At 34.4% G+C, this 26,573-nt stretch overlaps 1 protein-coding gene across 1 annotated transcript in view; it reads right to left on the reverse strand.

The window, feature by feature from the left end:
* Positions 1-698: 698 nt before the first annotated feature.
* The window catches only part of LOC105216544 (uncharacterized abhydrolase domain-containing protein DDB_G0269086), a 47,748-nt gene continuing 21,873 nt past the window's right edge, over positions 699-26,573 (reverse strand). Inside the window, exons 3-6 of the mRNA XM_054226548.1 lie at positions 18,907-19,104; positions 14,489-14,586; positions 14,159-14,431; positions 699-3,888 (exon numbers count right to left, since the gene is read on the reverse strand). Coding sequence (XP_054082523.1) covers positions 2,794-3,888; positions 14,159-14,431; positions 14,489-14,586; positions 18,907-19,104 — 1,664 coding nt within the window. The 3' untranslated portion in view covers positions 699-2,793. The remainder of the gene's footprint in view (positions 3,889-14,158; positions 14,432-14,488; positions 14,587-18,906; positions 19,105-26,573) is intronic.

Genomic DNA, 26,573 nt, shown 5'->3' on the forward strand with positions numbered 1-26,573 from the left:
TAAGTATAAGTAATTAGCCACAGCTTGGTAAGTTTACGTGAGACCAGTAGTAAAAGGCAAGAAGACATCGCCCAATCATCTTCTAATGTAGCTCTCTTTAAAAAGATATTTAAGGTATTTTTGTTCTTTTAACCAGAAATGATTGTAATTATGAATTCAATTCAAACGCCTATTGATGATAGAGGATACTGATTATGTTTAATTCTCTTGATTCTCTCAAATCATAATTGCTCAGAGAGTATCGCTGCAGCAGATGTCACTTAGTACGTTGTTGTTGCTGCATAAATAGTCAATGCCTCTGGTATAATACAATTAGCTCCAGACAAGCAACCGCTAATTAATTTAAGGGGGGGTAAGGTTTGTTTCGTCGAAAAAAGACCATTTTTCATGAATTTTTTTAGAAAAAATTATTGTTGTAGGTTTATTTTACTTATTATTATATGAAAGTGCAACATTTGAAGGATACTTAAAAAAAGTTTTATCGAAAAATAGCGAGGAATAACGGATTTATCGGCGATCTCTGCAGGCACCTCGAAAAAAAGTTGTTGTGCGGTGACCAGCCTACAGCATCACTGGATCATCCGAAACCAAAAAATCAAAATGCTCTCTTTAGTTTATTAGTTTATCTTTCAATTGACGTCGAGTTTTTTTTAATTTTTAAATTTTTCAATTTTTGGTACCATTCTCAAGCCAAAATGACGATTTTAGACGAAAAAATCGACCTATTTGTTATTGTAAAATTGTTAGTAATTAAAATTTTTGGAAAAACTCGACGTCATTCGAGAGCTATATATATGTAGAATATTTGTTCAAAATTTCAAAACGATCGATGCAGTAGTTTTTTCTGTAGGCTGGTCACCGACTTTAAAAATGACATATTTGGGAAAATCGATTCAAAGTTTTGTACACCCAGCGCAGATAGCTGGAGGTATCGTTATTCAACCTCCTGTAACTTCGTTAGTTTTTCTCCGAATGGCCTAAAATTTTAACACAATATTCTTGAGATATTGATGGTTCAGAAAAAAAATTAAAAAACAAAATTTGTCAAACCTTGCCCCCCCCCCCTTAATTACAATTACCTAATGTAGGCAATTTGTTAATTGGATAATTTAACCAGAAATCTTTATTGCAATTGGGAAATTGTCTTTATGTAACAAATGTCTTTGGATTATAAGGTTCGAAATAATAAGAAGTAGCTTAGTCAATTAAGGATTTTATCCTGTACAATGTACTTATTATAAACAACTTATTAATTGAGTTCAATTAAGAAATATTATTAAGTTAAAATTTTTTCTGAGACTTGAATTTTTTTTTTATACTTAAATCGTCTCAATTTGTTTAACTCTCAATCAGACCGATTTAGTAGAATTGATAAGTGAATTAAATTAGTCTTGCTAAGGTACGAAGGTCTGCACTCGATCAGAGTCACATGTTACGTGCTCAGATTTATAAAATTACTGGACCATCAACTAAAAGCTTACTTAATTATTTACTGAATCTAGGAAAAAAGGATTCAGGATTTTATAAATGTATAATTAATATAGTAAATAAAACCCCTTTAATAGAGTTCCCATTTCTTCTGTATTGTTCGGAAGATGATTTTCCGATATTCTAGAATTGTGTAACCACTTTAAGTCTATTTTAACCTAGGGTTCACAGGGTTTACCAGTTTTGAAGAAAATTATATAATATAAACTTATCTAATTGAACATTAGGCATAAGGGTATCAAATTTTGACCATGAATGCAAAAATTGAGCTTTAATCTGTTGAGCTTTTATTTTCCGGTGTAATTAAACCATTGCCATTGGAGATTAAAATTTATAGGTGATATCTTGGAACATAGTTGCTCTAAGGAATGAGGATTACAGACACGGATGCATTATTATATTTTCCCTACATTCCACAATAGGGTCTATCTAACCGATATGAACCGAATTTATAGTCGACTGTAGACTATCGTCCCAATACCGCCTTACCATTTATTTAGGGATACTTTCTGTCGCTACAGAATATCATATGATAAGGTTTCAGAACATATGCAGCCTAATCGTTCTAGTCGAATATGAGATCTATCTCTGTGGAAAATAAACAATTTTAAGTCTAAATAATATGTAGGGTATACACCTTTTGTAGTTAACTGAGTCCAATGGGTTTAGTACTGAAAAAATATATACAAATACCAAATTCAAATATACAGAGTTATAGTTTATTATAATTTATTATTATTTCATATAGTATATGTATATAAATAGGTGTAAAATCTAAAAACACAATGTGTATGAAATTTCGCTTTAGTCTTTTCGGTTAAAACAAGTGTAAATTATTAAAATTTAAATGCGCTGTGATATGTATAAGTAACTGTAATAAAATATATAGCATATGCAACGGGTGATGAGTATTATATTAAAGCGATTTTTTAGACTCAAAAATACAAAATTTAATTAAGTGGCATAAAGGTAATTACGCGGAAAACTAAATAATAATTACAAATATACTGATAAAGCTTCGCTTGCATTTACGCTCAATTTTACTTAATTAAACATCAATGAAATACTATAAACTTAGCGCTGCGTAGAAATCTTGGAGTATGACTCATATTACCCGAGCGCTGCGGTGAACCACACAGAGCATTGTAAGTCTTACAAAATTCGTAAATAGTTCACTACTAGCTTTAACTTAAACTAAAAATCTCGCAAATTTTCGCAACACTCAACTTAAATACTACAGCTGAGAGCGTTTGGCACTAGTTATGAATAAGTCTAAAAGGTAGGTAGCTACTCAACACACACTTCCTATTTGGCAGGCTCAGCGTTTTCCGAAATGGTCAGCTTTTCGAACATCGGCACAGCGCCGGGATTTTTCAAAGCATTCGCATCAAACACTTCCGCATCGGGATTTGTGGGAAAATCGGGATTTGCCGCTGCTATATCATTGACGGCAATGTCATTGGACAAATCCACCGGCACCGCCTCGAAGGCATCAATGTCATTACTCAAATCATTTTGTTCATTGGAGGCACGCGCCAGATCTTCCTTTAAATCACCCCACTCGGAGTCGAAACCAGGATTCATCTCCACTTCCTCACCCTCCGCCTCGTCATCGGACGATGAGAGATCTTCACGATTCTTGTTGTTTGCATAATTTGCGTAACGTTTCTCATTTGGTTCGTCGTTGTCAACCTCGTCAATGCCAGGAACAGCATCTGCATCTTCACCCAACCATTCAGCCGTTTCATCAACAGTTGATTTCACTGGCTCAGTTACTTCATCGATTCCGGCTGCTGCTGCTTCATCACTAGCTGTTTCGTTAATATTTTCCGCATCCAATTCAGCGCGCAAATCATCTTCAGCCTCAGTGGTTGCCTCATCAGCGGCGACGGCGGCGGCGGCCTCTTCAACGTTAGTTGCATAATCATCAGTCGCTGCTTCGGCCTCAGCTTCCTCATCTCCAGCTTCTGCTGCTGCTACGGCATCACTATTTGATGACTCATTTCGGCTGTTATTCGCTACCGTTTCCTCATTATTTTCAATTGTAAGCTCGCCATCCTCGTTGTTCTCAACATCATCCTGTGCTGTTGCTTGTGCTGTTGTCAGCTCCTCAACTTCAGCTGTAGTATTTTCGAGGTTTTCCATTCCGGTTGCTTTTATCTCGCTGTTGTTAACAGACTTATTGGTTTCCGCTTCGATATTTCCGTCTATTTCAACTACCTCGGCGATTTCTTCTTCCGAACTCTGTTCAGCGTTTCCTTTGCCGTTGCCGTCTGCCACTTCAAGACTATTGTCTGTAACAAATGCAGCATTTAAGTTGGCGGCATTGTCCTCATTTGTTATTGGCAACATTGTGTCTTCGTGTATGAGTTGATGCGCTAGTGGCTGGGGATCAGTATGCTGCAGTGCGGATGTGAGTGTTGTGTAGCGGATGGTATTTGTGGGTAGATAGTGCGGGTGTAGAGCCAAGTGTTCAGCGCGTTGATAGGTGGTGACAATGCGGATTCAAGAAAACGGTTGATGTGCCAAAATGTGGGATTAAAGTTGGAGTTATAGTTGGAATTTCGTTTGCAGTGGATGTGTGTGTGTGTGTATGAAAAGATAAGAGAAGATTTAGGAAATTCAATTAGTTTGTGGTAAGTTATTGTGCGGATCACTCTTCTTTCAACAATGAATGTGTATATGTAGTGCTTGAGAAAATTAGTTGGTTTATTAGTAATACTCACGCAATAAATTCGAAATCGAAATCGAGACTAAAACTAGTTAACTTGCTGTTTATGCTATAATACTTAAATGATTGCTAAAACCAGTCGACCGCGCTTTATATATGGGCAAGAAAACCGCGAATCTACTATTGATAAACAAAAAACCTACGCTCTTTAAAAATATTGATTTACGCTCAAGCTCAAGACGCCAGCAGTGTCGCTCTCACAAACCACATGTGTAATTATAGCCCCGCATCGACTGCACAAAACCGCTCTTAGCAGGTTTGAGTCATGATACTACGCTACAATGTTGTACTCTGCATTGTTTTCTTATTGTTGTAGACTACATTTGTAGCCAATATACGCGCTCTCTATTATTAAATATTTTTTGCGTTTCACACAATTTTTTTTTTTGTAGCGCACTTTATACTCTTGGCATTACTCATTAAGATTCCGCTGCGTTGCCGTGAGTCACCTTCAACGACGCCGAATTACCATATTTCCTGAACAGTCAAGAATTTCAAAAATCCTACGCGTCAAGTGCTAACCACAGTCGCGTCGCAGAGTAGTAACTTATGCCGCTGACTGGTAGCTGCCACCTTAGTATGACGTTTCATGTGACAGATCACTTTGCAACTGCTTTATCGCTATTATTATGTACCCAGTAGGAAATGTGAGAGGTTGGTTATTTATTTTATTCAAATTCTGCATGAAAGATATACTTAATGAATTTGGCAAAGCTTTTCAGAAGGCTTATATTAGGTTGGCAAATATCTGCCAACTGCAGAGGAATGGTTTCGACGATTCAGCGCGGGTGAAAACGACACCTGTGACGACGAATAGCGTTCAAATCATGAAAAACACCGAGTTAGACCGGCATGTGGCATCTCATGGAGATGGCAGTTAGTCACCAAACCATTTTAAACCACCTGCAGACGGTTGGATACACAGAAAAGCTTGATGTTTGGGTGCCGCATGATTTGACGCAAAAAAAAACCTTCTGGACCAATTCATCGCTTGCGATATGCTGCTGAAACGGAACGAATTCGACCCATGGATGGTTACTGGCGACGAAAAATGGATCACATACGGCAATATTAATCGAAAACGGTCTTGTTCGAAGGTCGGTGAATCGTCTCAAACAGTGGCCAAGCCGGGATTGATGATCAGGAAGGTTTTTTTGTCTGTTTGGTGGGAATGGAAGGGATGCATTCACTATGAGCTGCTCCCATATGGCCAGACGCATAATTCTACCATCTACTGCGAACAACTGGAGCGCTTGAAGCAGCCGATTGACCAGAAACGTCCAGAATTGTCCAACAGGAAGTGTGTAGTGTTCCACCAGGACAACGCCAGACCACATACTTCGTTGATGACTCGTCAGAAGCTACGGGAGCTCGGATGGGAGGTTTTATCGCATCACCTGTTTCTGTCCATGACAAACGCCCTTGGTGGTGTAAAGTTGAACTCAAAAGAGGCTTGTGAAAAGTGGCTGTCCGAGTTCTTCGCAAATAGGGAGCAGGGTTTCTACGAGGGGGTATTATGAAGTTGTCGTCTAGATGGAAACAGATTATCTAACTAAACGACGCAAATTTTAACTAAATCCGATCACTGAAACAGTTTTTAAAAAGCATTGAATAAAGAGCAAAAAAGCGGAATATTTGATAACCTAATATATGAAATTGAATAGAACGAAGTATACTTTTTAGTTGAAATGGAAACATATGATCATGAAGAGTGGAGGAATATGAAAAAAACCGATTCGAATATATGTATATATCGAACCCAAAATTCGGTTACCAAGCTAACAAGAAATTTCCTACTGGGTAGGTATGCGTAATTCATACGGGATTGTATATAAACAACAATGTTCTTGAGTAAATATATACGTACAATCATCTAGATGTAGGTGTAATACTAACATGTTTACAAGCGTAGCTGAGAGCAATTTTAATTTTAGCTGCCTGTTCACACATTTCTTCGTTATATTTTCGTGGAATTATAAAAATAGCGTTTTTTTTTAATTAATCACCGGTATTTTTTGAACTTAAGCATCGCAGGGAAACAAATATTGATGACTTGTCGCTTTTGTGAAAGATGTGCAAAATCTATCGCGAATTTATGCCAAAATAAAGAATTGATGCTGGAGCTACAAAAAGAAATATATTATGAAGAAAGCGCATCTATATGAAGACACGTCTTTTGAAAATTTGAAAAGGAATTTTAAAACTATTTAGAATTAACGGACTTCTACAAGAATTGTTTCCAATTATGCCTTTGTAAGATAGGCTCATCAATACTGTAGTTAATCGGACCACCATCGGTGTCTACATATAGTGATTTGATATCCGAATTTTCTAATGTAACATTACGGAAGTCAAATCATCTCAGTGTCGTTGCACTTTGTGGTCTTTGAACCACACATCGCCTAACTTTGTGATTTTTATCATCTTTACTTTCTCCCGCGTCTAAGCTTATTGAGACATTCTTACATACTAGTTTGAATTTGGAAGAAGAAACTGTCAACTTCATAGCTAATTCACAGATGGGCACAACCAAGCAGTCGTTTCACAACCACGCCTACTTTTCTTATACTACAATTTTGAAGTCCATCTTATTCGTTCACTTTACAGTATTTAAATTAAGCACCAGTAAAGGTGCCGTTATAAGATTTTGCACCATATTAAATTTCGAGTGAGCCATAACCCCTAAATTCGTAAAATTGCCGATAACTTTTCAAGACCCCAGATATCGAATTCGGCGACCTCTGAGCTTGTGTCTAATTTTTAGTTGAAAATATCGATAAATCTCTCAGTGTGTTTCTTAAAATAGTGTGCCTCTGTGCCAGAAATAGGCAAAATAAGGTAAATTCTTTCTCTAGGTCATATGTACCTCATATACGGTTTAAAACATCCGGTGAACTTTATACCGTATATATCGGGTAATACGTGAGATATCTTAGCAAATCTGGAACACTACTTCACCTTATGCTGATATGTGCATAACGTCTTGAGGGACTTGATTTTATATTGCTGTCGAGCATTATGAATACCGAAAAAAACAAGGGACCCCATTGCAACGACATCTAACATCGAACATGTTCGCGATTACACGAGTTATCTTAGTTCAAAGCTAGCTCATCTAACACCAGTAATTTCTGCGTTCAGCATATGGAAGTTGTACACTTTCTGAGACTAAATGCTGCAATAAAAATACTTCAAAAAGAGTTCGGGTCGATAGAACTTAGATAATGAGGTATAATGATTTAATAACGATGGTTCTACCTTTCTATCCTACCTTCCTATCACGTTAGTCTCAGGTTCAAGTTGATTTATATACGAGAGTTTAAGAGGATTTAAGATGGGAAGATGTTCGACACTATATCTTCCATGGAAAATGATTTACTAAATCTTTCAAATAAAAATTTCTGCACCGTTTATTCTCTACTAAGCGTCCATTTTGATAAACCCTGTATATAACAAAATATTATTAATTTTTTTCGCAACCACGTAGATTAATGATTTACAGCAGTGACATACAAAAAGCCACAATAATAAAAATATTACAATGAAACGCTTTAATTATTAATGCAATTACAAATGACGTATTAAAAATTAATTACGATTTTTTCTATGCAAATAATGGCATGAGTGGTATATGGCCGGCAATTAAATGGTCAAAAATTAATGGTAAAAATTCGACGCCATTCGATGAATTATTAAATTAACAAATGAAAATATATATGTATGTAGGTATATATGCTAAGTAAATGCGCAATTAACGCGCGAGGCATGAATGACACTCATTAAAACGAAATTAATTTGTAACCAAATGTAAATGTGATGGCAAAAAAAAATAGAAAAAAACAACAACAGAAATACCGTAATAAAATAAAGTAGATACTATAATGAAATTCTAAATTTTTCACCGCATATTACAAATTACTGCGGCCAGAATTGTTAATTATACAAATATTTTAGAATTCTTTCATTTGGTTTTGTGACAACTTATTTAAGCACAGGCTCATATTTATATTATATATGTGTATATATATATATATATATATTTATATTATATTTGCTCAAAGCGGTATGCGAGCGCATTTAATCCAATCAGCAGGTAAATATGTGCTAACGCTACTTTTTGTTGTTGTCCATGCATAATACAAATTTCACATTAATTTAATATTAACCGTTAATGTAGCAAAATAATATAGAATTTATTTTTAATGTATATTTTTTTGCAAACTAACGGTGGTTTTAATGACATGAAATGACACACGCGCTCTCACAGTTGAGATTTGAACAGATTTGATTATTTACATTTTTTGTGAAATTTGTTTGTTCAAAGTTTCTGTTAACTTTTTCAAATTTTGTTCAAATTTTTTCAAAGATTTTGTTAAATATTTTAAATTTTTTTTCTACATTTTTTTAATTTTTTTTATAATTTTCTTTTCAAAGTTTTTATTAAATTTTTTAAATTTCCTTTTAAATTTTTAAATTTTTTTTCAAATTTTTTATTTAAAAAGTTTTTTTTTCAAAATTAAATTTTTTTATATTTTCTACCCTTCTGTGTGTGCATTTGCTCATTTGCATGAACAAATCACTGTCGAAATTAACAAAATTTAATATATGAAATCACAACGCAACGAATACTTCAATTGAAATCACGGCATAAATGAAATTTCATACCCTTTGGTTACATTACAAAAATAAAAAAAATATTAAAAACTTAAAAAAAATATTAAAAAAAAAAATTTTAATAAAAAAAATTAAAATTTCCAAAAAATATTTTCGCCGACCTTTTGCCAGCATTTAAAGGATTTTTATGCATGCTCACCAAATCATTTTTATGTTTTACGCTGTCTGTGGCATGCAACACCTACATACATTTTTATTTTACAGCTATCTGCGCATAGATTTGCTACCTAGCCGCTGTTATGAGCAATACACACATGCACACACACATATATATCTACAAGCGAATTTATGTTTATGTTTGTACTTGTCGCTGTGCGAACTGGACATTTCATATTTATAGTCATAAATATTAACTGTACAGAAAATAACAAACAAGATATTTTGCGCCAACAGCCGTCATATTGTAACATTGTTTGATTCTTTTGCCGCAGCTAACGGTAATAAATTGCCAATACATAGCGAGGTAGGTGTGTATGTCGATATACATATATATAGCAATCAAACCCTTCCCTTACTCACTGAAGCCACGTCTCATAGGCATTCAGGAGCGCTCGCCTGCATTTGTGCGCATTTGTGAATATCCGCTGCGTTCAAAACCACGTACCTACGTGTATTTGTTCGTTGGCAGCCAAGCAGTGGCAGTTAGCGTTACACCTAGAGCTATGTTTTCAATTTCAGTTACAAATATGCTGTCATTAGGGGATTCATAAATTTGATCTGATTTTTTATAACGGCTGCCAAACGATGCATTCCAGCAATAACGATACACCTAGATCTATATATTTACTACATAAATATCGATATTTGCGCATACAGATATAAATACGTAAGTAGGCACATGAAATAAAGCGCTCAAATGGCGCTTGCTCATTCACCCATTGTTTTATTACGTATTTATTTCGAACAAATTAAAAAGAAAAGTATTGACAAATGTGCACCTTCAAAAGCAATCAGACTTTAGTAGCATATGCATGTCATAAAAAAGTGAAAAGGACAACTTCAGATTTTTAATTTGCTTTTAGTAGATATTAGATTCAATGCGTTTGTGTGTGGTTAACTAAGGTTGGATAGCAAGTGCCCTAATCAAACTGAAGTTATCAAAAGAAAACGGTCATAGAAGCGATACTAAAACAGTAATTTGATGGAACTCGGAAGGTTTTTTTATCGGCTTAAAAATAATAAAATAACCGCATGATGGAGTTATGGACCGGTATCGTCTCTCTAGTAACCACTCCAATGAGACCTACTAAAATAAATGCATCTAAAATATATCAGAGTCAAATGTGGCTGTAAAAGGTTTTAAAAAAGCACGCTAAAGAAATAGACCTATAGGGACAGCAAACGACGCCATATATTTCACCGCTCTTTTGACATTTCTTTTCAGTAAGGTTTGCCTTTCCATCATTGAAAGATGTACTATTTACTATTGAAATTCGGAGTCAGTGGTCTCAACTTTGAGAGCGCTATGTCCAATTTATGGTCATTATAATAGTCCTGCCTGTCCGCTCAATGGTAACTGAATATTTTTCGCCTGAATTGGATGATATGGACTTGGACAAAAACCAAGTTTGGTGAACGTGTTATCTGACGAAAATTGGGATCAGCGTCTGGGCTTCTGCAAGCGTGCCCATGGTGGTCATGCAAAAGAAATCGAGCTCTGTACATAATGACATCGAATGTACTTTCACAGGAATAAAGAATTTAATTGATATCCCAAACCGTTTTTGTTTTATTTAAACTTAGCGCTCTTATTGAAAACCCCTTTATAAGGGCTGTAAAGGAAGAAATGCCTATTTCAAGATCCATTAAGTTAATAGTATTCAAATTCGTAATATTTGGAAAGTAGGTGTGGTACAATTTCGTTTACTGTCAAACTATATCTACAGATCAATAAACAGCATTGCTCGAGTGGTTTTATGAATACCAAGTTCGTCGTACAGTAATATACATATGTACGTTTCACAGTTTGGAATTTTTCTATATCTAAAATCGTATAATTCTCCAACATATTCAGTGAGATTTATGATACGGTCTCCTATTGGAAAAATAAAATTGGAAACAAAACTGATTCAATTATTATCTGTCAAATTACAAAATAATCTGAAAAAGAAATTCTCTCACCAATGTAAAATTTTATAAGATAGTCTAATAATCATTTTCATTACTATCTATTGAGTTACATATATATATGTATATATCCTGACATGTATATGATGAAAAAAAATTGTACCGGAAGAAAATGTGTGGAAATATTTCATGTTGCTTCACCCAACTCATAAAAAATTAACATACTCATATCAGCTTTGAATTCGATCTTGCTATAGATGAGGTTAATAAAACACAACTGAATGAATATTCATGTCTTCAAGTACTATTATTATGTTACTTTAAAAATTTTTCATATATAAGCTCCCAGAAGGTATTTCTTTCATCTTCCAAAAGCTAATAAAGCCTCTGATTATAAGGCGACCTTTTATTCTTTGTATTTCTAAAATTCAATTTATTTCTAAATCTGACATCTGATTCGATTGATATTTATATATATATTTTTAAACTTGATATTCCATAAAATATACGTCAGATTTACCTAACCTTTCATTTACATTTTTATCAGTAGTAGTGCTACTCATACGACATGGTATATCAAATACCCTAATACAGTTTATTAATGTTACTTATACGTCGTGCCTCACCATATGGCCCAGTACAATTCTCCCATGTTACTTATACGACACGTACAATTTAAGAAAATTCAAAGCACAAAGTGACTTTCAAACTATGCCTAACTTTTTTTTCATTTTTTTATAAAAAATTATACAGAATTTGAAGCCTATGTTGCTAACATGAGGATTTTATTCAATAAAAATACTCTTAAAGTGAACATGGACTAATTTCCTTTTTTAATGATCATGTGAAACTTTTTTAAACTATATATTTGATAATTTTGCATTATTATTTGCATTGAGAGGCAAAATTTAGTTATTTTTTTTCTCATACTATCTCAGTGGTCAACGTCTATCTTCATAAGATTATTCGAAATTAATTGCAGAATAAAAACTGATTAGATATGGACTCCATAAGAAGAAGAACAACTTTTCATATGGAAATTCCAATGTTGGAAAATTCTCTATTTCCAATCATTTTCGGAAATTGTTTAAATAGTGCAAGAGTACACAAACCAAAAAAGGATAATTTAAGCGGTCTTTTACATGGCAAAAACACCAAATAAATTCATAAATATTTATAGTTTAATCCGAAAAAATGCAATGATACTATTTACCCCTTTCTGTTCTGATACAATTATAATTTTTCCATTACTTAAATCAGCTAAAGGCAGTTAGATGGTTTTATCTATATGGTCCCCTTACCAATTTTAAATTGCTTAGCTCCGTAGAAATTCGTACTATAATTAGTATAAGCCTAATATTTTTTTGACTAAATGAATTTCAGTCAACAATTTCCTATTTTAAACATTCTAAACCCTTCAATATGGTTGCGAAACATGGCATCATCTAAAAGCTACAACTTTTTTCAAATCATTACATTTTCTGACCTGTCACCGTTACTATCAGGGACTTATGGTAACGCACAAGCCAAACACCTCTATTAGCCGCAATGCTCGAAAGAAAATGGAGCTGGATCAGACATGTTCTGAGACGAGATCCAGATACAAATACGCGGAATGCTATCGACAGGAATCCACAAGGTAGCCAGAGAAAAGGCCCGCTCTAACCTGGATAATGAATTTTGACATCGAAATATCTAAGATCCAAAAAAATTGCAGTAAAATCAAGAGGCTAGTACAAGATGAAGAAATCTCATTGTGGGCATTGCTCCCCCGCGAAGCTATTGTACTATATATATATATATTTACAAACATGTTGGATACTTGGCTGCAAGAAAACTAAAGAAATTTATGGAAACAGATTTAAATCACCTGTTTTTAGAACCTTACGATCGTTTGAAAACTAACAAACCTTTACTCCACCATGACTGTTTGTGTGAAGACGCGTCTAAAGTTAAATATTGCTGGTTTGGAATGAAAAAAGGTATTCACGCAGCAGCCAACGACGCTATATTTAGTTCACGACAGTCGGTTCTATGTAACCGGAACGGACCCGGAATTTTATCCGGCCAAGGACTGTCAAATCGGCAGCATTCCTCAAAATTATTTGAGAAATGTTTTATGCCGCTCCTACAACAACAACAACGCTATTTTTACAGTTAATAATAAAAATTACACTTTTGACTAAACCAGCTTAATTGAGGAATGCACGGAATTCATTGAATATATTAGTAGATATTTGATTAGTTCAAAGCAATACTCACCACTTTATTTTATTTATTTTCTAAAAAATGCATTTTTATTAAATTTCAAAAATATTTACAGTTATGCGTATATATACAGCTTACCTTTACCGTATTAAGCCCAAACCAATTTTATTAAATTTATTAACGGCACAATCGCATATATGTACAGTTTAGTAATAATATATATATATTTTTTTCATATAGATATGTATCTTATATATGTATGTAAGTATGTAAATATGTACATATGTATTCGAAATACACCCACGAGTATGCCTTAATTTAACTGTTTTCCAACAAAAGCATATTTACAAGTACGAAAGTTACTTCGAAAATAAACAACTTTATTTATTTGAAAATAAAATCGTTTTCGTTTTTTTATATGAAACTATACAAAGTTATATATTTTTGTTTATTAAGTAGCTATATATATTTTAGAATATATAATACAAATATTAGTTGCAGCAAAACTTTGTAGAACGCAATACAAGCATACAGGTTAGTAATTGTTTATTTTATTTATTTGCTTCATCGAAAAAAACCATAAAAGCCACTAAATAATGCATTTAAAAAAATATTGTAGTTTTCGTAAATGCCTTTTTTGAGATTTGCTCATATTCGATATTCGATATATGTATATGTATATATGTAGTATATAAGTACACATATGTATATAAACTCATATTCTTTCACATAAGCATAAGCAAAAATATAATAGAAGTAATGTAAATGTAGATATGTTTCAAATATATATCGCACAAAAAAAATATTGAAATTTATATAGTACAAAGCAGCGAAGAGAATCAAATTAGTTTCAGAATTTCTACAATTGGCGAAATGATTAATTGTTTCAAAATAGTATACAAAAAAGTAATGAAAATATACAAAACTTTACAATGTTATTGTTATTGTTGTTGTTATTGATAAAAGTGAATTGCGTTGCTCCAGCGCTTAATATTTTACCTCGGGATCGTCGATGTTATGCTTGATCTCATTCTCATAGGAATTCTTCTCCAACGGCTCACGACGCTCATCCGATTCGCTCTCTTCAGCATTTTTATTCGGTGCTGATGTAACTGGATTTCCATTTGGTGTCTTGGCATCCGGTGTTTCGTCAACTTCTTCGCCCGACTCGAGCGGACGAATGTTGACCAAACGCACCTTGAAGAGATTGTCAGCATCACCGTATACGGTCTCGTTCACCTCAATCTTGTGACCATCAACAACCTAAAATTGAGGTAATGTGGTTAGTGGTGAATTAATATGTTTTGTAAGTAATGGTACCTTAACAGTTGAGGTTGTATTGCCTTTGGAGCTATCGAAAGAGCCCAAACCGTCTTCGGTTGAGGACCACAGCTGACTACGTAGGCGACGGAAAATATCTACGAGAAAAAAATTGGTAGAATAAATTATTTATTTGGAAATCGACGGAATTTTTATATACAACTTATATTAAGAAATTCCAAAATAACCTCACAAAATGCAGTATAACTTAGCAAACGGGTAGTTTGTATAAACTCAAACTCAATTAACCGGCCTCTGCTCGATTAAAACGCTGATTAAGATCGATTTACAATATAAAATAAAAATTACATTTATTTTTTATCTGTGAAATATGATTTATCTGTAAAAGATCTTGACATAACCTACAAAACGATTCTATGCATGATTAGTTCGGATATTGCGTTCAACAGTTATAGACGTGTTAGAGTTCACTAACGCCGAAATTCGCGCTATTTTAAAGTTTTCCTTCGTTAAAGGCAAATCCGCTACAGAAACGTTCCGTGAGATTAATGGTATTTTGGGGGAAGGTACTCTATCACTTCCCATTGCGGAGAAACGGTTTCGACGATTCAGAGCGGGTGAAAACGACACCATGTATAAGCCAACCGGCGGAAGACCTGTGACGACGAATACTGATCAAATCATAGAAAACATCGTATTAGACCGACATGTGGCATCTCCTGACATCGCCCATGAGATGAGAGTTAGTCACCAAATCATTTTAAACCATCTGCCGAAGACTGGATACATTACATATTTGAGTGTCGCATGAATTGACGCAAAAAAACCTTCTGGACTGAATCAACGCCTGCAATATGCTGCTGAAATGGAACGAACTCGACCCTTTTTTGAAGCGGATGGTGACTGACCACGAAAAATGTATCACACACGACAATATCAAGCGAAAACGGTCGTGGTCGAAGGCCGGTGAATTGTCCCAAACAGTGGCCAAGCCGGGATTGACTGCCAGGAAGGTTTTACTATGTGTTTCGTGGGATTGGAAAGGAATCCACTATGAGCTGCTCCCATATGGCCAGACGCTTAATTCTACCATATACTACGAACAACTCGACCGCTTGAAGCAGGCGATCGAACAGAATCGTCCACAATTGGCCAACAGGAAGGGTGTAGTGTTCCCCAGCACAACGCCAGACCACGGACTTCGCTGATGACTCGTCAGAAGCTACGGGAGCTCGGGTGATAGGTTTTATCGCATCCTCCATATAGCCCGGACATAGAGCCAAGTGATTACCATCTGTCCCTGGCCATGGCGAACGCCCTTTGTGGTGTAAAGTTAAACTCAAAAGAGACTTGTGAAAAGTGGCTGTCCGAGTTCTTCGCGAATAAGGAGGCGGACTTCTACGAGGGGGTATTATGAAGTTGTCGTCTAGATGGAAACAGATTATCGAACGAAAAGGCGCCTATTTGAACTAAATGCGATCCCTGTAACACTTTTTATAAAGAAAATAATACCTTGACATCAACGCCACCTAGCGGTTGATTGTTTTTTTGGACAAACAGATTAAGTATAATTTTTTTATCGAATACTAATTAATTATTAATCAATTTTTAATTTCTTTTGTGAATAATAAAATGATAAATCAACAAATCAATTTTTTTTTTCAAAAAATCTAAGAATCTCTCGAAAAAGTACAAATACTTAAGCTGGAATCACAACAGTTGACTAATCCAAAATTCCATTTCATTCATATTTATTATATGCAGAAAACCCATTTTTTATTAACTTCTTTATTTATCTTAATGAAATGATTTTTTTTTTAAGAACTCGCTTTGCTCTCAATCGTACCTCTCAAGCATGATGTCGCTCATATAAACTCGTATTATTCTCCTATTCAGACATATGCTCTCTAAACTCGACTTTGTAGCGTTAAGAGAGTTGCACTTCTCGTATATAATCCCTCTTTTCATTTATTGTCAAGTTTTGTTTTCTTCTTGAATAATGCTTTCTTTGTTAGCTTTGAAATGTATTCCCCCAATTTGATTGTTGCCGGATGTGGAACAGTGGGATTGTCATGAATTGAATGAATTTAATGTGTCAAGAGGCAAAATAAACACATTCTATATAGATGGTGTATACAAATGCAAATGTGAAGAAGCTTCTTTGACCTTAATTTAAATAATAAATGCGACGGTGTATCTTATCGCCTCGCCTCAGTACTTATTGTAATGAAATAGTGAACTCGGAGCTACAAATTGTTTTGTTGCCTTGATCATATGCGTACTAGAATTTCTTCAATGTCATATTGAACTAATAAATAGCCGATATTTCAATTCATTTCGGTACTCTTCTTGTCACTTTTAAACTTTACTCTCTTACACAGAATATTATAATGATACTTCAGTAAAGTAGTATAATCGTTTACTATTCAATTCATATTTTTATACCAGTTTATACACGTTCTGTTCGATTCACCACTCCAAAAAAATTTAAAATTGAATACCGCTATTTATTTTGCCTGAAGCAGCTAGACAACAGCAATTGACAAGTAAAAAATTCTGTATCACAAAAATCGCACACCCTATATTGCGTATTATTTTACATTTATAAAAGTAAGGTTATGTGCATTTGTTAGGAAATGGACTTTGCATGCACATTTACAAGCTGTTTTGTTGAATTTTTTATTTCCATTGCGTGATTATTTGTTGTCTCGCTATTTCCAAGTTTCTATTCTTAGCCTTGTTCCTAATAGTCTACCGTATTCTTAAAGGTTACGTGGGCTCTGGTTTTGTATTCTTTGCAGTTTTTTATGTATTTTTTGCTTTCAGTAGACGTCTTACAAAACACAATTGATTGTGCACGACACCGTATGAAAAAACCTATTTAGGCTAATTTTCTATGGCATTTAGATGTTTCAGGGCTTCACTTAGGTGACTTGTATATGAGTACTTATAGTTTGGTATGTTAATATATGTACGAGTATAATGAGTATACATTTGTCTGATTTATATACGTGTTCTTAAATAAATTAACCGTTTCATTTTACAATTATGTAATTGTAACCTATAGTATATCTTGTATATGTAATAGGTATTTAACAATATGTAAACCCTGAACTCGAATAATCGTTCTACTACGGACTATTCGAATAATCGTTCTACTACGGTTATTCGAATAGTTGTTCTGCTGTGACTATTCGAATAGTTGCTCCGCTGGAAGCATTTGAATAAATGAAAATTGTTTGAAATCCAAGCAGCCTTTGATTTTTGTTTGTTTTTATTTGTGAAAATGTCAATTATTCGTATTTTTCGTGAGTTTCATATTTTTCAATAAACATAGAAATTGAATGAACTTTCACTATTCGAATAGTCGACAACGAACCGTTAACCGAATAGTCGAAAATGGGCGGTTAATCGAATCGTCGATGACTGACGATTATACGAATAGTGCAAACCGAATATTATTATTCGAATAATGCCATATTCGGTAAATTCGGTTAGTCGATTAGTCGAATACCGAGAGCTCTAGTGCAAACATATTGAATATTTATTTACAATAACAACTGCATGCAGTTGGAAGAAGACTGCGAGAGTGTGAAATCCAATTTATTTCGAAAAGAGGTAATGAAAATAGTATTAGACATCACTTAACTTCAAAAAAAAATTAACTATTTCAAGTCCCATATTGCTTATAAATATAATACCTCTGTATATCTACTACGAGATTTCACTCTTGTAGTCGCTTACTTTCGAGTTAAAAGCAAGAACTCAACTCTTAGTTCTGTTAGTTGTCTCTCTAAAATTGCAATGTCAATTACCGGAGAGAGTCGGGTCGAGAACTAGTTCTATATCCTACCAATGATCCCTAAACATTACGTTCCAAGGTTATATACTGCCACTACCACAAAGACAAATCTTATGGAATAACTATATCATTCAAAAATCGATCCCAACTTATCTCTTTTTTATTAATTCGACAGATCATATACTCCAAAAAAAATATATGGAGGTAGATTGGAACCTCATAAATTTCTTAGTATGATCTAGAAGTTCTAGTCTACAACTTTGCTTCCGCCGTTTTTTGTAAATTTAACGCTTTTATATATCCGAAAGCATTCGATGAGCCTCAGCCGCACTTTTCTTGGAATTAAAAAAGAAAAGCAAAATTTCCCTCAAATGTCGGGAATTCGGCTCAAAAAGTGACATTTTCAGTTGAGAAAAAGTTTGGGATGCAAACAGATCGCTACAAAATTGTGTTGGGTTAATGTTGACACAAATGTCCAAGATCGATATAAAACGAACTTTCCCTTAGTGGAAAGTGATTTCCCTAAAAACTAAACCTCCACATATTTTGTTCCTAACCAGACAATTAAATAAACTAAATATATGTCAAATATCAAAACCAAGCTTTAAATAAACTGTGAAAGCTTCCTCACTTATAAATTGAAACTCTTACATACCTTCAAAGGCATCGAAGAATCCCAAATTGAATGAGAACGGCAATGGATGCGGCTGCAGGAATGGATAGCCCACACCAGTATCGATGACACCCTTGAAATCTTTGAAGTCAGGTTCACCGGCTGAACTTTCATCCGAATTGGCATAACTGTGGCGACGTGGCACATCAATCACCTCGGCATCGTCTCGTGGAGAGCCGGCTGTAAAGAGAGAGGGAAAAAACAGTAAAATCAATTAGCGCCTATGAAAATGCAAATCAGTCTAACACAACATGGCTAATTAACTGTAACAGTGGTATATACTATACATGAAGCGAGTCTATGTGCTACTGTCTGTGCTTTATTACCAAATTAATATTCAGCACAAATGCGCCGCATTTAATTTGCCACATGTCAGCGTATTTAAAAATTATTTAGCAAAATTTATCAAATCACCCGCCGAACAGGCACTACATTTCCCCCGGGGATGTGCTGTTAACAAATTATGTAGCTCCGACGCGCTTCAGGCAAAATTTTGACGCCACAAAAGTTAGGCAAACCTTCGCAAACAGCCGCCGGTTTTCGAATTGTTACGTCAGCGGTTTATACGCTATATTTTACCGTTACTATTAAATGTGCGCGATTTTTGTTTCGCCACCCGCACCCACACCGCCCGCTAATCACTGGCTTTTCCGCATCATCATTTCTCTCAATTATTTTGTGGCGACCTCAGCTCTTCATTACCGCCTGTTTTATATAATGCATGGGTATTTAACAAAACCAAAAATTGCGCATAATTACGAATGGGAATCAAAGGCGTTTGCTGGAATAATAATATTCCTCCCCTCAACAGCCACACATGACGAAACCGCGGTTCTTACGTGAATGCTTTAGTATATTCGAAAGGCTTTCGCGGCAGCTAACTTGCTGTACGAGTCGTAATGCGGATTCATTAATCTTATGTCTTCTTCTGTCGTCTAATAAAAACAGTTATGTTGAAATGTAATGCGATTAGTTCCAGTACACGCATGCTTTCAGATTTTTATTGTCGCGACGTGTTTTTATCTCATTTCTCGTCATGGAGGCGTTAGATATACAATCATTTAAGTATCAAAGTCATAAATTAACGAAACAATTGTTTTAGAAATTATATAAAACAAGTAAGGAAAGGGTCAATTCGGGTGCAACCGAACATTTTATACTCTCGCAATTTATTTAGAGATTTACCTATATTTTCGCTGAAAAATTACCCTTAGGCACTGAGTTCTTCATGTTTGATATCAGGGGCCTTGAAAAGTCATGGTTCGATTTTGACAATTTTTCCACAAGAGATGTCACAGCTCTAATACATTATTTGTGTAAAGTTTTATTTCGCTATTTTATCGGTTCCTTATGTATACATTATAAAGTGAACGAATCAGAAGGATTCAAAATTGAGTTATATGGGAAGTAGGCGTAGTTGTGAACCGATTTCGCCCATATTCCACCAGTGTCATCAGGGCGACACGACAGTTGGGTCTCCGTAACGAGCTTGGAACCATAAGACTCTCAGATAACCGATTGAAATCAGAAAGAGTTACTGATTTTTTTTCAGATCTGTTCGGCATATATAACTGTGATTTGAGCTTCTAGATTCTTTTAAATGATCAGACAACTCAGTACATAAGTTCGTATGAACTATATTTGTTACAGATAGTTTCCTCTTGAAACCTAATTAGTTCTTAAGGTACTGAAAAGATACGCAATGTAAAGCTGAACCCTATTTATTGAGAAAAATCTTAGGAGTCCATATATCTATGTACAAAATGGGTTATAAATTGTGCTATAAAATCTATTCGGTAATGTTCATACGAATGTATGCCTTCAAAAAATATAAAAAATCTGAAAACATTTATATGTGACCACTTTGAATGATGAACTTCAAGAAGAACTGTCTATATTATTTATAATACTAGAGGATTGATAAATGATAATAAAGAATGATAATGCTCCAGATTACAAGTATTATAATGGGTGATCCTAGTAGAGGTATTTTTTGTGACAGAACACGGATGAGTCGTGTCGAGCTTTTTTCTCATTTTTGTTATGTATTGTTTGACATTTCATCATAGAAAGACTTACGTCTGAACAACTTTTACAAATTGCTTAACTTTATTATGAAAATTTACGTTCTGTAAAGAATGTATCTAGGGGCTTCGCTCAACTTATGGTCAACATAATCGAGCATTCGTTATTCGTTATTGGATACTATTCGACCAAATAGACGAACGCACGGAGTGAAGAAAATATAGTCGCCGTAGCTGAGAGCGTTCAGGAAGACCGTAGAGAGTCGACTCGGCACCGTTCGCAGATAATTCGACTGTTATCACGCCATGATAACCGACTATTTGATGCCTGAAATTGAAGCTCGTGATCTCGGTGACATTTGGTTTCAACAAGAAGGCGCCATTTCCCACACATCGTATCAATCAATAGATTTAGTAAAAGAACACTTCGGTGAGTAGATAATATCTCGTTTTGAGCCACCAAGATCGTGAGATATTTAAAGTCTAAAGTCTATTCGGACAATCCCGCTTCAAATGCTCGAACGAGTCAACGAAAATTGTACTCAACGGATGGATCATCTGAGACCTAGCCGCGGTAAACGTTTGGAAAAGATAATCTTTAAAAAATAAATTCCAAATAAGGTTCTTTCGACTCTTCAATGTTTTTTCGTCTGTTATAAATCTATAAAAGTTTTGCTTTCCATTTTTGAAATGAGGTGACATATACCAAAATCGGAGCTCTTTTAAGGGACCCACTAGAGTAAAGAATCAGGCAGTTTTAGAGATTATTTATTTCCACATTTATAGTATCATATCACTATGCGAGGATAGGGCTTTCAAGAAGTTCTAATAAATTATATCTGATCGCTATCTGTAAATGCTACTCTCTACAGCTGGCATAGTTAATTTGATACACAACTATCCACAGTTTGCCGAATCGGACATAGCTTTAATGAAATTGCAACCTGTTTTAAAGTATTCTCTCACTTAATACTATTTAAAAGGTTCAGATTAATTGAACGAAATCAAAAAACAAAAGTATTTTCACATTTTAGCAACAACAAAATCTCAAATTTACCCACATACAAAATCAAAAATATGCTCTACAACTAACTAAAATCACATGTATTTATATATAATTAAAACGAAAATCTGCATCGCTTGCATTGTATGTGTAGATATTATGTTAGTTAAATATTGTCACAAATGTGTGCATTATATCAAGCTAAGCACCCAATTAAAAAGGCATTGTGCCACACAGATAGCTTTTAAGTATTTATGCATACAATTTAAACCTGAAAACAAACATTATTGCACAAATTATGAATTTCGCACACAATACACTACAAATAATAAATTAATTAAATACGCGAGTTGTCACACGTTTCCACACACACACACACATATGCAGCAGTATTAATGTGTTGACGAAATGTTGTGTTTAATAGACTTTGTTTACGCCAAAATATAATACATAGTAGTTTCAAATTTAATCGCCCTGACAACGAAAATCAAAACATGAAACAACGCAACGCACAAAAACCTCCACGCCAAACAATAGAAAATGTCGAAGTTAAACAGGTGATTATTTATGAGTTTATTGTAAATAAAGGCCCGGTAAGGAAAAATTTACACCAATTTTTTGCAATACTAAAGTGGAGTTCATTATACAACTCCAACATTGCTTCCGCCGTTTTCCAATAGATGTCTCTAGGGTCAAGCACTGGTCGATTAAATCGATTAAATCGTTTTATATCGATCTTGGACATTTGTGTCAACATTAACCCAACAAAATTTTGTAGAGATCTGTTTGCATCCCAAACTTATTCTCGACTGAAAATGTCACTTTTTGAGACGAATTCTCGACATTTGCGGGAAATATTGCTTTTCTTTTTTGATTCTTTTTTTATACCATATTATATGATTTATACCAGTTATTTCTTCGTTTTACCAGTCTCCAAGTTTTGGAAAATCAAGTAGAGATTCTTAAAAGGTTGAATCTAATAATCATATTTATATAGCATTAGTTACCCTACTGGGCATACCCACACATTCGCGGTATATTTACCTAACTAAATACTCATGTAAATATAATATTTCAACCTTATGGAGTATCAATGTTTTCTATATATGCAGATATCTATTTTTAAATGCTCTCTGTTTGTATGATAAATATTGACACTTTTCATTAAAGTCAACGCATTTTACAGCGTTCGAAATGAGTCAATGCAATTCGGCGAAAATGTTTTACATATTTTACTAATAAGGTATGGTATTGTTATTTTATATGTGATCATGTGGATCAAAATATGGTCACAGAATCATAATGCATTTGGATTTCGAGAAAAAGTATCAACAGTATATTTATGGACAATAATAGATGAGTATTAGATCTATTAGAGCTATTAAAGCCAATCCTATTTTTAAGCAATATATTTAACAGCAGCTCATAAACTGAATTAGAAAGTTCGAATTGAAAACAGTCACTTATATACATATGTGGAGGGTGAGGTCATGTCTAAAAATTCTCGCAAGTGAGGAAAGTTTTTGACTGCCTTTTACTTGGGAGTAGCCAGCAACTTGTGGTTTTAGACCAAGTATCGTCTGGGTAGCCAACAGACATCCGTTTGGAGGCGAGCGAAAATAAGAAGGTGCACCCACCCCGTGATTGTGCGTAGGGCTTGGGACCCACTACATTAAAAAGAATCACCAAATGCAAAATTCAAACACAAAATGGCCACCTACTATGGTAATAATAATCGTCTTCTAACCGACTATTATTTTACCGCTTTATCTTGATGTCTTATCAAAGAGAACCAGTTGGAGATCAAAAAACATTTTAAGGTGTCAGAAGAAGAGAATAGCTTTATGAAAATTTGTAATAAAAACTTCTTTGGCAGTTAAGTTCTCACCAATTCAAATTTGAGGAACTTTGTATATAAAATCAAGGAAACTCATCAAAATTGAGAAAATATTTAGTGAACTTAATAAACGAATATAAACTTAATCAACGTGCGGAAGGACAGCAGTGGAGGATGTCGCCAGAAATAGGCTACTTCAATCCTACTGGGTGCCTGGCCATAAGGGCATAGAGGGTAATGAGGTAGTAGACGAAACTGCCAAAAGAGGTAAAAAACTGTCATCTGAAAGCATGACTAGATGATGATCTAGACAGAAAATATTGAATAAATTTCAAAGCGCGCTGGAAGAATCTACCGGGGTGCAAAACCGCAGCGGTAAATCATAAGCACACGAGATTTCTGCTGACGCTCGACAGAAGGAAATGTAGGAATATGGTCGACATACTCACTAGAGTAAAGAGCAAGGTACCAGAGAAACAATGGATCAATAATGGAAGAGATTTCGATAGTGAAGCCATAAAACCTTTTGAAATTCGCGTCAAGCGCAGGCATACTAAAAGAAGGTTACTCCGTAGTTAATGACGTGACAGCACTCCATCTGGTATCACAAAGACCCAAAACTGGTCTATGTGTGGCTTTCTGGCCTACCAGTTTAACCTAACCTAACCTAATAAACGAATTAGTGTTGCATTTAGAACGAAACCGAATCATTTAATATGATATTGATCCATTTTGAAGATATAGAAACTCTCCTCTAGTGTTTCTAAGCTTAATTTAAAAATTTTTTTTTTTTTTTAAATCCGGATTATGATTCTTCAGCAGATAGAACTAGGTGATCTATTCTCAAAATGCTTTTTCTAACCAGCAAATTATTCTAGAGTAGGCTCAGAGTCAATTAAATGGATAATGTTTTAGAAGTCAGGTTGTTGCTGAACTATTTCCATCCGTTTTATTAAAAAATTAATATTTTTTAGTTAAAAAAATTTAAAAATTTCGAATTTTCTTTCTTTATTACCGAATTCTAATATGTACAGGCATGTTGTATTCGAAGTATTTTATATGGTTAGAGGCATTTCGAAGGTATTTTGGAACTTAAGAAAACCTCAAATATTTGCTAAAACTAGAGATGGGTATATATCAATCGAAATTGAAAACATTTGTAGTAAATTTTAAGTTTTTATTTAAAAATAAAAAATGTAATGTACTATGCATTGAATATTTTCAGATTTATTGAATGAAATACTTGATTTTATAATCCCATTTCAAATAAAAAAAAAAATATTTGAAAGCTCTCCAACCACAGCAACATTTATCACACCCACGTGCAACCAAGCACAAAAAATATTGATGCACCGTTTCAATAAAAATGCTCATATATTTGCACACACTCAAGCACATGTGTATGTAAATCCAGGCAATATAATATATAGTATACTCGTACATACATACAGACACACCTTAAGTAATTCTTCTAGCGCGCTTTATCCCGACGAATGTCTGAAGTGGTAATTCGGGCGAAAACTTTTTATACACCAGCGTTAAAATATTGCGAGCCATTTTTTCACTTTATTTATAAGTAGTAAATATTTGCAGTCAACACGGTGTGCAAGGTGCACCACGAGCACACACAATAAATGGTGGATCTATATATATAGATGTGTGTTCTCATGTGTGTCAGCGTATGGCCCACATTTTTCATACTTTACTTTAATTTATCACTGAACAGTTAAAATGCGAACACTTGGCATCGCAAAAGAGATTTTCTTGTCTTTTTTTTTGTTTTTTTTTTTTTTGTTTTTTTGGTTAAATCGGCTTAAAAGTGCAGTTGACACATAAATGCCAATGTAAGCTCCTGCAAGTGTCACGTTCACGTACAGCAGCGACACGCCGACACACACACACCACTGTAGCCACCAACTCACCGTCATCTGTCAACACGTTTGCGGGCGCCGCGCCCCACTTTTGATCCGCATAAGAAACTGTTAAATGAAATGAGCATTCATATTGTAAGGAATGTGCAGTTATATGACACTATATAATTCTATATATGTATATTGGTAAGCTTGTTCGATTGGAAGATGTCTATACGGATTTATTGGGCGTGAATTTCTACTGTTTTAAGAATCTAGAACAGTATGAATATAAGTAGATACGTATGTATGCCTCAAAGTAGGTTAAGTGAAGAATGATTTTGAATAAAATCGGAAAACAGTTATTCCATACTCCACCCTTGATTGATGTGTCCTAATTTGCATTTATTGGCTAAAAACGCTAAAGAAAGGGATAAACGATAATCACCGTTACATTTAGTATAAACGTGGTTTCAATTTTTGCTTTAGGCAAATCTAGAATGCTAAAAATAATTTATTAAAGCAATTTGAATGTAAATATCTAGAATATTAAAATATTTGCTTGTCACAGAGTTTTCACTCAACGACTCCACTATTCTAGGAAAAAACCTTGTTGGTACTACAAATGCATAATTGAGAATATGCCTCCACTATTTAAATTTCATATTTTCCTCGGTAGATGTCACTATAAGCGATATATTCGATTTATTTTTATTTTTGAGACTGCAAAAAATCGGTTTCCGCTAGGTGGCGCTGTAGTCAAATCGATCTTATTTTCCCATTTACTGTATTTTCAATATTTATGCAAAATTTTGAGGTAAACAATACTCTTTTTGCAAGAAAATACAACCCGCTGTAACTGCATTTACATTGCCATTTGATTCATTTCGGGAATCTATATTAATAATAAGAGGAGATTCAATGTTCCAAACTTA

This window comes from Zeugodacus cucurbitae, chromosome 3, assembly GCF_028554725.1.
Source record: "Zeugodacus cucurbitae isolate PBARC_wt_2022May chromosome 3, idZeuCucr1.2, whole genome shotgun sequence".
Taxonomy (NCBI): domain Eukaryota; kingdom Metazoa; phylum Arthropoda; class Insecta; order Diptera; family Tephritidae; genus Zeugodacus; species Zeugodacus cucurbitae.